This window comes from Mustelus asterias, chromosome 10 (assembly GCF_964213995.1).
Source record: "Mustelus asterias chromosome 10, sMusAst1.hap1.1, whole genome shotgun sequence".
In the NCBI taxonomy this organism is placed as follows: domain Eukaryota; kingdom Metazoa; phylum Chordata; class Chondrichthyes; order Carcharhiniformes; family Triakidae; genus Mustelus; species Mustelus asterias.
In genome coordinates this window covers 88,379,544-88,393,039 of record NC_135810.1, presented here as the reverse complement: position 1 = coordinate 88,393,039, position 13,496 = coordinate 88,379,544, and the positions used below count along the sequence as shown (strand labels likewise).

The 13,496-nt window shown below is 43.9% G+C and overlaps 1 protein-coding gene across 1 annotated transcript in view; it reads right to left on the bottom strand.

Annotated features, from left to right (window-relative positions):
- Positions 1-13,496, bottom strand: part of LOC144499749 (tumor necrosis factor receptor superfamily member 19-like) — an 86,235-nt gene that overhangs the window by 47,726 nt on the left and 25,013 nt on the right. Inside the window, exons 4-5 of the mRNA XM_078222144.1 lie at positions 5,727-5,905; positions 1,234-1,319 (exon numbers count right to left, since the gene is read on the bottom strand). Coding sequence (XP_078078270.1) covers positions 1,234-1,319; positions 5,727-5,905 — 265 coding nt within the window. The remainder of the gene's footprint in view (positions 1-1,233; positions 1,320-5,726; positions 5,906-13,496) is intronic.

Genomic DNA, 13,496 nt, shown 5'->3' with positions numbered 1-13,496 from the left:
GACTAAGTTGAGTAGTTTATTCAAAGTCACACTTGAAACACCTTCTTCAAGCACATCTTGGATGTATGTTTGTTAATCTTTCTAATGCCTGTGTGGCAATTGTTCAGTGTGAATGAATTTGGTGGGGACTCTGCAATTATACTATAATACCCAAGGCCCTTAGATATGCATCATCTAGGACTCGCTTTTGGCCAGATCATCGTTGCATATGTTATTTCTCACATCAGACTAGATATAAATGACGCAGCTTGAGATTCTTTCAGATACTTGCCGATTGCTATTCTCTTCATTGAGCTGGATGCAAGGGATAATTGGTAGAAATGTCCTTTATAATATTCACTCTGTATCTGTACTCCAAACTCTTTATGTACTAACTAGTATGTAGTTAATCTGACTTCTAACTTTTGTTTGCATTCTATACGCTTGTGCCTGTCACAATGGCTCCATAATTTTTTTAAAGTTGGAAAAAATGAATGCAGGAAAGAACAACTTGCATTTACAAAGCACTCTTCATGGCCACTGGATGTCTCAAAATACTTCGCAGCCAATGAAGGGTGCAGACAGGAAAGGGGGCCAGGCAGGAACGTGGAGTTAAGGCCCCATTCAGATGAGCCATGACCTTGTTGAATGGCGGGATAGGTTCGATGGGCCAAATGGCCTTCTTCTGCTCCTAATTCTTATGATTCTTTTGAAGGATAGTCACTGTTGCAATGTAGAGGTGGTTGAATGTGATGATGATTGCCTGGCATACCATAAAACCATGGAATCCCTACTGTGCAGAAGGCCATTCTGCCCATCGAGTCTGCACTAACTCTCTGAAAGAGTATCTTGCCGAGGCTGACTCCTCTGTCCTATCCCCGTAACCCCGCGCTTTCTTTTAACTATGGCTAATCTACCTAACCTATGCACCTTTGGACACAAGGGGGCAATTTAGCATGGCCAATTCACCTAATCTACACATCTTTGGAAACTGGAGCATCCGAAGGAAACCACACAGACACGGGGAGAACGTGCAAACTCCGCACAGACAATCATCTAAGGCTGGAATCGAACCTAGGTCCCTGGCGCTATGAGGCAGCAGTGCTAACCACTATGCCACCGTGCTGCTGACACTGTGCATCTCTTCCTGATTCTGGTATACTTTGAGAAGCGATTGGTCCAGCTCCAGCTCTAAATGAATTACAACATCAGTCTTCAGTCTGAAAGATATTGAAATCAATCCCGTTTACTTACAGTGAGGCTCATAAGGAGGAGGAGGGTCCCCACATGGAATGCATTCCATTTCCTGAAAACCACCCAGTTTGGTCTTTCTATAAAACCTGGGAGAAGAGAAGATCTTGTCAGTTTTATTGCTCATAATTTTATGGGATCCAGTAATGCACTCAATATTTGCCTTTCTCACAATGTGTAACACAAATCCAGGAACCACTATAGTCTCACGGCTCAGAGAGACTGCAGCTGGCTTACTCTTCATAGCAGCAGCAGCTGTAAAAACTGAAGGTCTTAGGTCTGGTGAGGGGAAAATGATGGGCAGCAGAAGGAAGTAGACCTTTCCAATAATGTAAAAAACTTTTGAATAATTCAACAATCAAAACGAAATGAAGGAAAAATATTACATTCTTAACATAGTCTTTACCGTTGGTCTCGACTGTGATGTCATTTGCAGTTGGATAGCTCATCAAGACTTACCATAAGCCTGCCAGATGAATAGTAAAAGTTGAGTGAGGTATTAGAGATTTGATTTGATTTATTATTGTCACATGTATTGGGATACAGTGAAAAGTATTGTGTTTTGCGTGCTATACAGACAAAGCATACCGTTCATGGAGTACATAGGGGAGAAGGAAAGGAGACGGTGCAGAATATGTTATTGCAGTTACAGATAGGGTGTAGAGACCCAAGTTAGGGTGGTAAAGATTGCAGAAGGGCAGGAAATTGGAGGATAAAGGAACTAAGAGCGAGGGTTGAGACGGGGAGGCAGTGACTTGGTGGTATTGTCACTGGACTAGTAATTCACAGACCCAGGGTAATGCTCCTGGGGACCGGAGTTCCAAATCCCACTACGGCAAATGGTGAAATTTGAATTCAATAAAAATCTGGAACTAAAAGTCTGATGATGACCATGATGATGATGATGATTGCCGATTGCTGTAAAAACACATCTGGTTCACTAATGTTCTTTAGGGAAGGAAATCTACCATCCCTACCTGGTCTGGCCTACATGTGACTCCAGACCCACAGCAATGTGGTTGACTCTCAAATTTCCCCCAGGGATGGGCAATAAATGCTGGTAAGGAGTCTAAATGCTGGCCCAGCCAGCGAGGCCAGTATCCCATGAATGAATTTTAAAAAGTGAATAGTGAAGGGTTCAGCGATGAAGTGAAGGGAGAGGTTTGTTCCCACGTTGCTGTGTGCATGTGGCTAGAGATGGACCAATGGACATGTACGGCAGAAATGACACATTAACGTAGGAAATACTTCATAAAGACTAATTTTGAGCACTTGACTTTAACCATCTCCGTAAAAATCGACTGTAGGAGATGATGTTGATGGTAGAAACTCAACACCAAACTCTGTGCACAGTTCTCCCTGTGCATGAAAGAATATCTGACACTCCAAGGTACAAAACTGGACTTTTTGAAGAGCAAACATGGTGACTGGAAGATATTTAAATTAATAAATACTTGCTCTGTAGAATTTTTAATTCCACTCTATAACCCTTACCATCACAAAGGGGTTCATCAAGGATTGGGATTCAAACCCAGATTACAACAGCCAGTTTTCACTCCTAAGTATGAGCCCATTCCTTTAACCACATCAAACCTGACATATTTGACACAGAATTGGCTGCATCAATGCAATGACCACAGGATTCTTGAGGAATTGGAAAATCCTACACTGTTGCAGTAGGAAGTGCTGTACTGAGGTTGAAGCTGATGCATATTGTTGGAATAAAGGGAGTTTTATCCAGGATCTAGCCATGCTATATATACATGACCTGAGAACACTAACGCCGCAACTAAATGGGTATCTAATCTGAACAATGTCCCCCAATTTCATCCAATCTCTCATCCTGACAGGAGAAAGAAAAAGATGCCTATCTGACCAGCGATCATTCTTCACCTCTGCCCTTCGACTTCCCTAACTTGTTTGTAACTTCGATAGTCTCTTTTTTTACAATGAAATTACCAGTGCTCCTCGGAACTCTACCGCCAAGCTTCTAACGTGCCATCCTCCATTCTCCTCCTCTTTCCTGCAAGCCGCTGTATTGAAATCGGGATTTGTCCCAGCATCCTCCACTTCAATCCATTTTTTTCAAAGAGCTCCAGACCCCTTACCCCTCTTAACTTTCCTTTCCTCCTACGACCAACCAGAATTTTGTGTCATCTGATCATGATTCCTATATTTACCCCATTTCTCGCCAATTCTTTTCAATCTGGGCGACACCTTGCGCCACGAGCCACGGCCTTTAACCTTAGCCTTAACACAGTCAGTTGTCCGGCAATTGTTGAAAAAAAAAGGGCCCGGATTTTAAAGAGTAAGAGGTCACTCGAATGGTTCACTAAAGATCAGCTGGAAAAACGACCAAAAAAAAACTGGCTGGATCACATGGAAAAATATAAACAAAATAGTTTCGCAGTTGGGAACCCTGTGATTGCTACTCATAAAACAAGCACATACCAAAAGGCTTTCTTGCCTCAATTTGGGTTAATCAATGGTTTTGCCGGCAGGATGTAAAAGCAGGAAAAGCTGCGGACTGACTCATTTCGTATTTGGCTGAAGTGACCAAATTTCACAGATCACAACATCACAAAATCGCAGACTATTCTTTGCAAGATCCAGCAACTTATCCTTTGTTTTTGGGAGGGCTCCTCCAACAACCTACTTCAGAAACCCCAAACTAGGCGTCAGTTAGCTCACTATTTGTTTTCCATCAACTCTTTTCAACCCTGGTAATGTGGTGCCAGGTCCTTCAATTGGGATCACTCCGCTCCCCCCGCCAATTCCGGGAAAGGGATTTTTGTTTTACTGAAGTGAGACAGTTTGCTTGTTTTGTGCTCAAACACATAAAAAGTCACTCATACATATGTCAGGGGCCAGGGATATTACTTTGCTCTTTGGACAACGATGGAACATTCTGAGTATCCACCCTTGTTTACAGTTCCCATTTCCTCAGTTAATTCCTCACGAAAGTAAATTGACAGAGTATTAAATTCAAGCATTTAAATAAAATGATAGGCATTCGTTTTACAAACTGACCTTCCATTACCTCCTTTAAAAGCATAGTTTGTGAACAAAGGGACGGCTAAAGCGCTTGCATTAGGCTCTTCACCTCAGAGTGAGCTATAAACAGAATGGCAGGCAATAAAACTGAAAGCATGCTAACGGTTTGTAAAAATCGTCTCTAATTGTCACAGTTGTCAGTGTTAGCCAAAGGATCAAGGCATCACACGCAGGAACAAATAAAAGAAAAAGTGGCAGGTATGATTTTGAAAACCTGTGAACAGTACACACCCAAATTTAATATCATGATTAATATGTGCTTCTGTTAACATGTTACAATATTGTGATAAATAAATTGGATGTGGAACAGATCATGGTGAACTCGAATAAACATCAGGGTGCTGGAGACCATTGGGGAGTTTTATTGCTTTATGCAGCTTGGTTGTAAATTTTAAGTTTAAGGTGCAATTTTCCCAAAATGCTGGATCTGGTGACAAAGTCTGTGTGAAACTTGCCGGCATCACAGATACCCTTTCTCGCCTGATTTAACAGCACTCTGTGCAGGCCCCAGGATCACACAGCCAGCTGGAGGGGCGGGGCCTAAACTCGCTGGCAATGCCGGGATTCTGAGACTGGTGAGCCATTTATAAAGGGCGCCCTGATCTCAAAGTCAAATTTAAGACCCCCCCCTTTCCTCCTGTGGAGATCGGGACCCATTCCCCCAAGCATCAGGGTACCCTCCACCACAGTACCAACACTGGGGCAACCCCCCCCCCCCCTCCCCTCCCCTCATAAGCATTGGGGTTCTCCCTTCTTCCTACCCCACCACTGTACATAAAGGAACTCCCCCAGTGGAGGAGAGTAACTTGTTCATGGGCCCATTTGGTACTGCCCCTTGCAAGTGGGCACTGCCAGGGTGACAGGGAGCAATGCGTAGACTTATCCCTCAACCCCCAGGCCTGCAGACACCTCCGCACCCCTGGCATGGTCATCACAACTTGTTTTTGCCAGGATCCATCATGGGCAGACGCTACAGCCCTGTAATTACAATAAAGTTTATTAAACTATATGGAAATCAGGTTCATGCCCTTTGTTGCATGATTCAGGAAACATATGAAGCGTACAACTTCAGAAAAATGGTGATCACCCAACGAGAGATTCAGTGGATTCTACACCGGCAATCTTGTTTAAAAATCTCCTAAACCAAACAATATTTAATTTGCATACACAGTCGCTTTAAATTTCCCACCATCAAAAACATGCTGCTGCAACAGAAAGTGGAATAGATGACCTTGAGGTGAAGGGGGAAGCTTTTGGAATGGTTCAGGTGGATTATTTTACAGAGTGCCGTCCACAATGAGCGGATTTCATTTTATAAACAACGTCCCGTGGGAACCGATAAGTGGGAATTTGCCAACGTTTTGAGTCGAGGGAGAATGAAATTGGGTCATCCCGGATACTTGGGAAGTGCGCAGCTCAAATCCGACGCTCCTTGAACCTACCCCGTCAAGCAGTCTCCACACACAGCGTTACTGGTGGCTGTGCAGTTGGCCTTTTGGACGCGGTTTACCAGAGCACAGTCCAAGCATGGCTTACACTTTTGAAATCCCCAGTCTTCCTTGAACCTGCTTGGCCTGCAGGTCACGCACTGTCCATCATCCCCATATCCAAATCCACATTCCTGGAAGGATTAACAAGAAATACCCACTGTTAGAGAGAAAAAGGAGCGTGAATAAGGAGAAATTACTGCGATAAAAACAAGAGGCATGTGTAATGATTACTGCAGACAGGCCTCAGTCACGAGACAATGGCAACCTTTCAGTAGATTCAAATGTCCCTTTCACTACTAATAATCTCCCTTACTGCTTTAATCAACACTTAATCATTCAGTTATTTCACAATACACAGATAATTTGAATGACAATAAGGCTTGAGGTCTCCTACAGCTACATTATTAATCGCTATGGTGGAGTTATTTTTTTAAATTAAGTCAGTCATGTGAATACCCAGGAGCACAGGGTAAATGAAATGCTTCTGCATTCATTCATTGTGCTGTTCTAAAATCTGAACACTGCACTGAGGTTCATTTGTTCCCGTGGAACAGATTATTTCTGTACCTTCAAAGACTCTGTATGAGGCTGAAAGTCTATTTGTAAATTATGGTCCTCGATTTAATTTGAGTGCTCAGAAATGTCACTTCCATTCCCCAGAGCAATGAGAAACAGCATTCAAGCACTGGAACCCTGAGTATCATTAAAAAATTCCCTTGCTCCATCTCCTCCATTATTAGTCACCAATATAGAATCCCTACAATGCAAAAGGAGGCCGTTGGGCCCATCCAATCTGTACTGATTCTCCAGAAGAGCATCTTACTCTGCCAGGCTCATCCCTGCCTCCCTATCCCCATAACCCCGTGCATTTACCATGGCCAATCAAACTAACCTACCTATCTTTGGACACTAGGGGGCAATTCAGCATGGCCAATCCACCTAACCTGTACATCTTTGGATTGTGGGAGGAAACCAGAGCACCCGGAGGAATCCCACACCAACACGGTGAGAACGTGCAAACAAGTCATCCAAGACCGGAATCGAACTCAGGTCCCTGGTGCTGTGAGGCAGCAGTGCTAACCACTGTGCCATGTTTCATCGTTGACAAAAAAATATAATTTGTATATCCCAGGCTCTGTGATTTTCAATCAGACAACCAGGCCCCAGACCTTTCCTGCCAGCCAAGCCAAAATCCTAACTACCTCTGCCTCCCATTGCTACCCAAATCTCAGGTGCTGAAGATAACCAACTAATCGAGCCTGAATACACTTTTATGCCCAAATTTGCCAAACTAAAATAACCTGTATCATTGACTCGTATAGGTCATTTGGAACTCACGGTTACTTCTCCCTCACCGAGAAGACCTTGTTAGGGTGTAGTTTCCACCATCCCTTTCATTGTTGCTCTGGATTCAAGCTCCGTCTTCTCCCTCATCTTTTGATCTGACTGCGCAGCACACTGCTCTTCCTGTCCCCTTTCCTACTTGGTCCTATTACTAATACATCCCCTGTCACTCTCTTGGTTGTCCAACTATTTTGCTGTTGCTCCTCTGCTGATCTTCCCAGCCACAGCCTCAAGGTTGTTTTCCTCCTATACGGGCCACTGACATGTTCACTGCTGTTTAAAGAAACAATTTACTTCACTTCAATTCTCCCTGACGACACAACACTACCTGCTCCCTGTAACCTCTCTGATCTTTTGAGAGCACATCAGTATCAATTCACTCTCCACAATCTTGTATAGGACGAGTCTATCAACATTGTAAAGCTGTCATGCCATGGAAATTTCTCCTCCTTTACAGCCACTGCCTATCGCCACTGCCAGGTTCATCACATATTCCACTTATGACCCCCATCGACTGGTTTTATATCAACTGCTATTCCTGTGGCACTTCTGTCTGGAAAACATGGCCCTCTATAATTCTTCCCAGTAAAGAATTAAATATCACTGAAAAGAGAAAAGTTGTTGAAGTTTTTCATCTTGCACTCATCAGGACAAATGCAAGAATGCCAAATTTCAAATTGTCACAACAGGAGAAAAAGGGCACTGATTGGTTGGCAAGTCGATTCTGGTTGGCTGAGACATTGCCATGGAGTGAGCAGTGGGGAACTATTGGCTCCCTACGTTCTTGGGTCATTGGACAAAAAGAACAAGACTTGAAAATATTCCTTTTGTTGTTCAGCTTTTATGTTCAAGCTGTGCAGCTTTGCTGGATTACCCAGGAACTGGGGAGCCAATTGTTCCCTGCTGCTTTCACCATGACAACATCTTGGCCAATCAAGAGTCAACTTGCCAAACAATCAGCAGCCATTCTCCTGCAGCATGAGTTGTAGCAATCGTTTGAAATTTGGAGTTCTTGTGATTGTCCTGATCAGTGGAAGACAAATATCCTTGGCTAGGATCAAGCGTCAGTCAGATCAAGATGGGGATGCAATGCCTGATCTTGTCAACTTGGATCTTGTTTGTTTCATAGAATCCCCACAGTGCAGAATGAGGCCACTTGGCCTATCGAGTCTACACCGACCACAGTCCCACCCAGGCCTTAACCCCATAACTCCACGTAATTATCCTGCTAATCCCCCGAACACTAAGGGGCAATCAACCTAACCCGCACATCTTTGGACTGTGGGAGGAAACCGGAGAACCCGGAGGAAACCCACGCAGACACGTAGAGAACGTGCAAACTCCAAACAGTGGCTGGAATCGAACCCGGGTCCCTGGTGCTGTGAGGCAGCAGTGCTAACCACTGTGCCGCTGTTTCTTTTGTGGGGACCATGAATTGGATTCAATTGGAACTTGAATTTGGTTTTTGGAGCAAGCGAGATGGATTCGGGTCCGCACAATCTATTCTGAGCATGAGTTTTGTAACTTAAGAATGGAGTAAAAAAATTAAACTCAAAAAAACCTTCGACAACATGTCTCTCTTTTCAAAAATATCGAATTCTGCTTGTTTCTTTATTAAGATCTCATCATTTTCTGCCCTCCCAAGTCCCAAGAGAATTTTCTCATTGCAACCTCTTTGTTTTGCTTCTGCGCTGCACTTGAACCTTCTGAAGATATATGTTACACCCTCAGTCCTCACATCCTCACACAACACTTAAACATTCTCCACCTGCTCCTGCAAAAGTGCATTTTGGTGTAGTTTTGTTTTTCTTTCTTGTATTGCAAGTGAGGAATCCTGAGTGTGACTCTGGCAGTTCCTCTAAGCCTGGTGTCTCACTGCAGCCTCCTGCTGCCTCGGAAAAGTAGCCAGCATAATCAAGGACCCCACTCACCCCGGACATTCCCTCTTTCACCTTCTTCTGTCGGGAAAAAGGTACAAAAGTCTGAGGTCACATATCGACCGACTCAAGAACAGCTTCTTCCCTGCTGCCATCGGTCTTTTGAATGCACCTACCTCGCATTAAGTTGATCTTTCTCTACGCCCTAGCTATGACTGTAGCACTACATTCTGCACCCTCTCCTTTCCTTCTCTATGTATGGTATGCTTTGTCTGTATAGAGCGCAAGAAACAATACTTTTCACTGTATGCTAATACATGTGACAATAATAAATCAAATCAAAATGAAAAGCTGCAAAGGCAAATTCATATCCCGTGGCCTTTCATTTCTTTGACTGGAACTCTGATAGAACAGTTAAATGGGGGTTGACTACCTCCAAACCAAAGGTTGCAGGTAAGAAGCCTGGTTGTCTGATCGTCTGTCACCGTTTGGGATCCCATTTTCCAGTTGTTGCTTGAGCTTACTATTATGATATAGCCTGCCTGCTTGTAGCAGGGCCTCCAGGTTTGTTTACAGGCGGCAGCGGGCTTGAAAGACACAATGCCAGCTTTAAGTTGGTGAATCAGTGCAAAAGCTGTAAATCTTGTGCTCAAAATGAATCTCAGAGACAGTCTGGGTATCATTAAGATGTGGTACAAAACCACAGTGCATTGGATTTGAATGTAGATTGAAATGTTTGCCTTAGGAATGAAATTATTTTCCAGATGTTCGGATAATAAAATAGTTCGGTTGAGAACTTTACCATCAGGAGCTCATTAATGCAACTGTGACAACCTGCTGCATAAAATATAATGGTTGCACTCAACTTAAAGTGATCCACTTTTAAGTTCTTTCTAGTTTTTAAGGATACATTATTTATCTTCTAGTTGCTTTACTCTGTTTAATTAGTTCACTGTTTGTAAAAGGAAAACACTCTGAAGTCAGAGTTTGTCAGGTTTTATTGAATCATAATAGTGAGTTATTGCCTTTTAAAGCTCCACCTCATTATTGATTTAATAAAACAGATTGTTTCTTTGGTGCATTATCTCACAGTCCGACACAAAGGGACTCAAGATAAACAATGTGTAAATAGATATTACCAGCTCCCACACTTCCATACACGGAACATAAGGCTACACATGACAGGGCCTATTAAAGGCACACTGAGGCACTTTGCGTACAATTCAAAGACCACAATGAAAGGAAACATCATTTTCACATACGCAGGCTAGATTCTAAATCTGCAGACATCCAAAATCCACCACTGAAACTAATGTACCTCCTCTGGTGAGGGTCACTCCTGAAAAAAGAACTCACACTGAGGACCATACGATGTAGAAGCAGAAGTAGGCCATTCGGCCCTTCTCCACCATTCAATGAGATCACACCTTATCTGATAAAGTAATCCTCAACTCCACTTTCACCCGCCTTATCCCCATATCCCATGATTCCCTTACCGATTAAAAACCCGTCTATCTCAACCTGGAATATACTTAATGACCCCGCCTCTACAGCCCTCTGCAGTAAAGAATTTCACAGATTCACTACCCCCGAGAGAAGAAATTCCTCCTTAATGTCTGCAAATACCGACTGAAAATTACTTTCGTAAATTAAGTAACTATTGGATTTGGCAGTGTCAAATGCAGCACTAAGCCACTCAGACCCCTGGTTATTGCAGGCTCAATAACCAGTCAGTGCTGAGTTGGATGATAACTATGATGTGGAGATGCCGGCGTTGGACTGGGGTAAACACAGTAAGAAGTTTAACAACACCAGGTTAAAGTCCAACAGGTTTATTTGGTAGCAAATGCCACTAGCTTTCGGAGCGCTGCCCCTTCGTCAGGTGGAGTCAATGTGCCACCTGTCAATGGAGCCACCTGACGAAGGGGCAGCGCTCGGAAAGCTAGTGGCATTTGCTACCAAATAAACCTGTCGGACTTTAACCTGGTGTTGTTAAACTTCTTATGGGATGATAACTGCCAGGGCAGTATTTGGGGGTACTAGAATTATCTTCAGAATCACTGGGCGAAGAGGGACAAATCTCGAGGCTTCTTGTTTCTGATTACTATCCATTTTCAAAAGGCATTTGATAAGGTTCCACACAAGAGGTCACTGTACAAAATTACATCTCATACAATGGTGGTAGTATATTAGCATGGAATGTGGGTTGGTTAATGAGCAAAAAAAAAAAGAGTAGGCATATTAGGACATTTTCAGGTTGGCAGGCTGTAGCCAGTGAAGCACCAAGATCGGGTGGTGCAGTGCCACAGTGGTTAGCACTGCCGCCTCACAGCGCCAGGGGCCCAGGTTCAATTCCGGCCTTGGGTGACTGTCTGTGTGGAGTTTGCACGTTCACTCCGTCTCTGTGTGGGTTTCCTCCGGGCGCTCCAGTTTCCTCTCACAAGTCCAAAGATGTGCTGGTTAGGTGGATTGGCCATGCTAAATTGTCCCTTAGTGCCCCAAGATGTCTAGGTTGGGGGGATTAGCCATGGTGAATGTATGGGGTTATGGGAATAGGGCGGGGGATACTCGGTAAGATACTCTGTCAGAGAGCCAGTGCAGACTCGATGGGCTGAATGGCCTCTTCTGCACTGTAGGGATTCGATGATCAGTACCTGGGCCTTAGCCATCTATATTAATGACTTAGATGAGAGGAATGAGCGTAAGGTATTACAAGTCTGCAGATGATACAGGGTAAGGTGGGAGGTGAAGAGTATACAAAGAGGCTGCAGAGGGATATAGTCAGATTAAGTGAGTGAGCAAGAGCATGGAATTCAATGTGACCAAGTGTGAAGCTATCCACCTTGGTAGAAAATTAAGAAAGACACAATATTTTCTCAACGGTGAGAAACTGGGAACATTTGCATCAGAGGGATCTGCTGTCCTTTTACATAAATCACAGGAAATCAGCATACAGGGTACGCCAAGCAATTAGGAAGGTGAGTAGTGTGTTAACTTTTGTAACAAAAGGGATTGCCGAGTATAAATTTAAAGATGTTTTACTACCCTTATACAGTGCATTGGCTGTGCCGCTCCTGCGGCTGGATTTAATGGAGGGGGGGTTTCAGTCTAAAAGTCAGGGAGGGTAGCTGTCCCCCCCTGCTCCTGTTAGCAGCCCCTCAGCCATTTAATGTTGAGAAGAGGGGGTGGGGGGAGAATACGGGCCATCTGACAGCTCCCCTGTCCTGTGAATAGCCGAGGATGGGGCAGGGTCAGACAGGTAGGCAGCGGGCTAGGAGCACACTGGATTTTACATGTTCTTCAACTTCAATGCTGTTGGCAGGAAAATGTAGAATGCAGCCCCTATTGTCCTAGATGAAATGCAACAAAGGTTCTTTAAACTGTTTTTTGCGATGAGGGGATTGTCCTGTGAGGAGAGATTGAGTACAACACTCCTATATTGCTTTGTGTTGAGAAGAAGAGATTTAATTGAAACATATAAAATTTTACTGAAAGGGTTTGACGGGGTACATGCTGAAAAAATGTTTCCCCTGGTTTGTGTGTCTAGCGTTCAAGGCCTCAATCATTTAGGATTCCGATAAGGAAAATTTTCTTCACACAAAGGAATGTGATTCTTTGGAATTTTCTATCCCAGGGGGCTGTGGATGCCCAGCTGTTGAGCATTTTTAAGACAGAGGTCGATAGATTTTTGGGTACCAAGGGAATTAAGCGATGCAGGGTTAGTGAGGGGTGGTGAAATTCAGGTGAAGACCAGCCATGATCTTCCTGAATGATGGAATAGTTGTGAAGGGCCAAATGGCCTACTCCTGCTCCTACTTCTTATGCTTTTACACTCTGATGTTCAGCGATGTGGGCATATGTGCACATGAGAAATGATCTCTTGGGCAAGCTAAGGAAAGGTAGGTGGTGTAATGGAATTATGCCCTCGTAAATATCAAAGCTTAAAGAGGAAGGGACAGACTGGAGTCGAGGGTGGGGGAGGGGTGCGGACATAATTATTAAAATACACTCGGAACAACATTTTTAAATAAATCTGCATTTGTATTGAATCTCGCCTTTTGCTCTCAAATAGTTTTTTAGCTGGGATCGTGAAAAAGGTAATTTGACAAGTTATCAATTTACTTAAGTAATTTGTTTTGTGAGTCTCTCTTTAAGGTAAAGAAGAGTCTGCAACCTGCAGCTTTGGAACTGCATGTGGTTCCTGGCCTTGATCGAACTCATTTTGATGTTAATTAAGTTTCAAGGTGGCACGGTGGCACAGTGGTTAGCACTGCTGCCTCACCGCACTAGGACCCGGGTTCAATTCCCGGCTTGGGTCACTGTCTATGTGGAGTTTGCACATTCTCCCCGTGTCTGTGTGGATTTCCTCCCACAGTCCAAAGATGTGCAGGTTAGGTGGATTGACCATGCTAAATTGCCCCTTGGTGTTGGGGGACTATCTAGGGTAAATGCATGGGGTTGTGCAGATAGGGCCTGGGTGGGATTGTAGTCGGTGTAGACT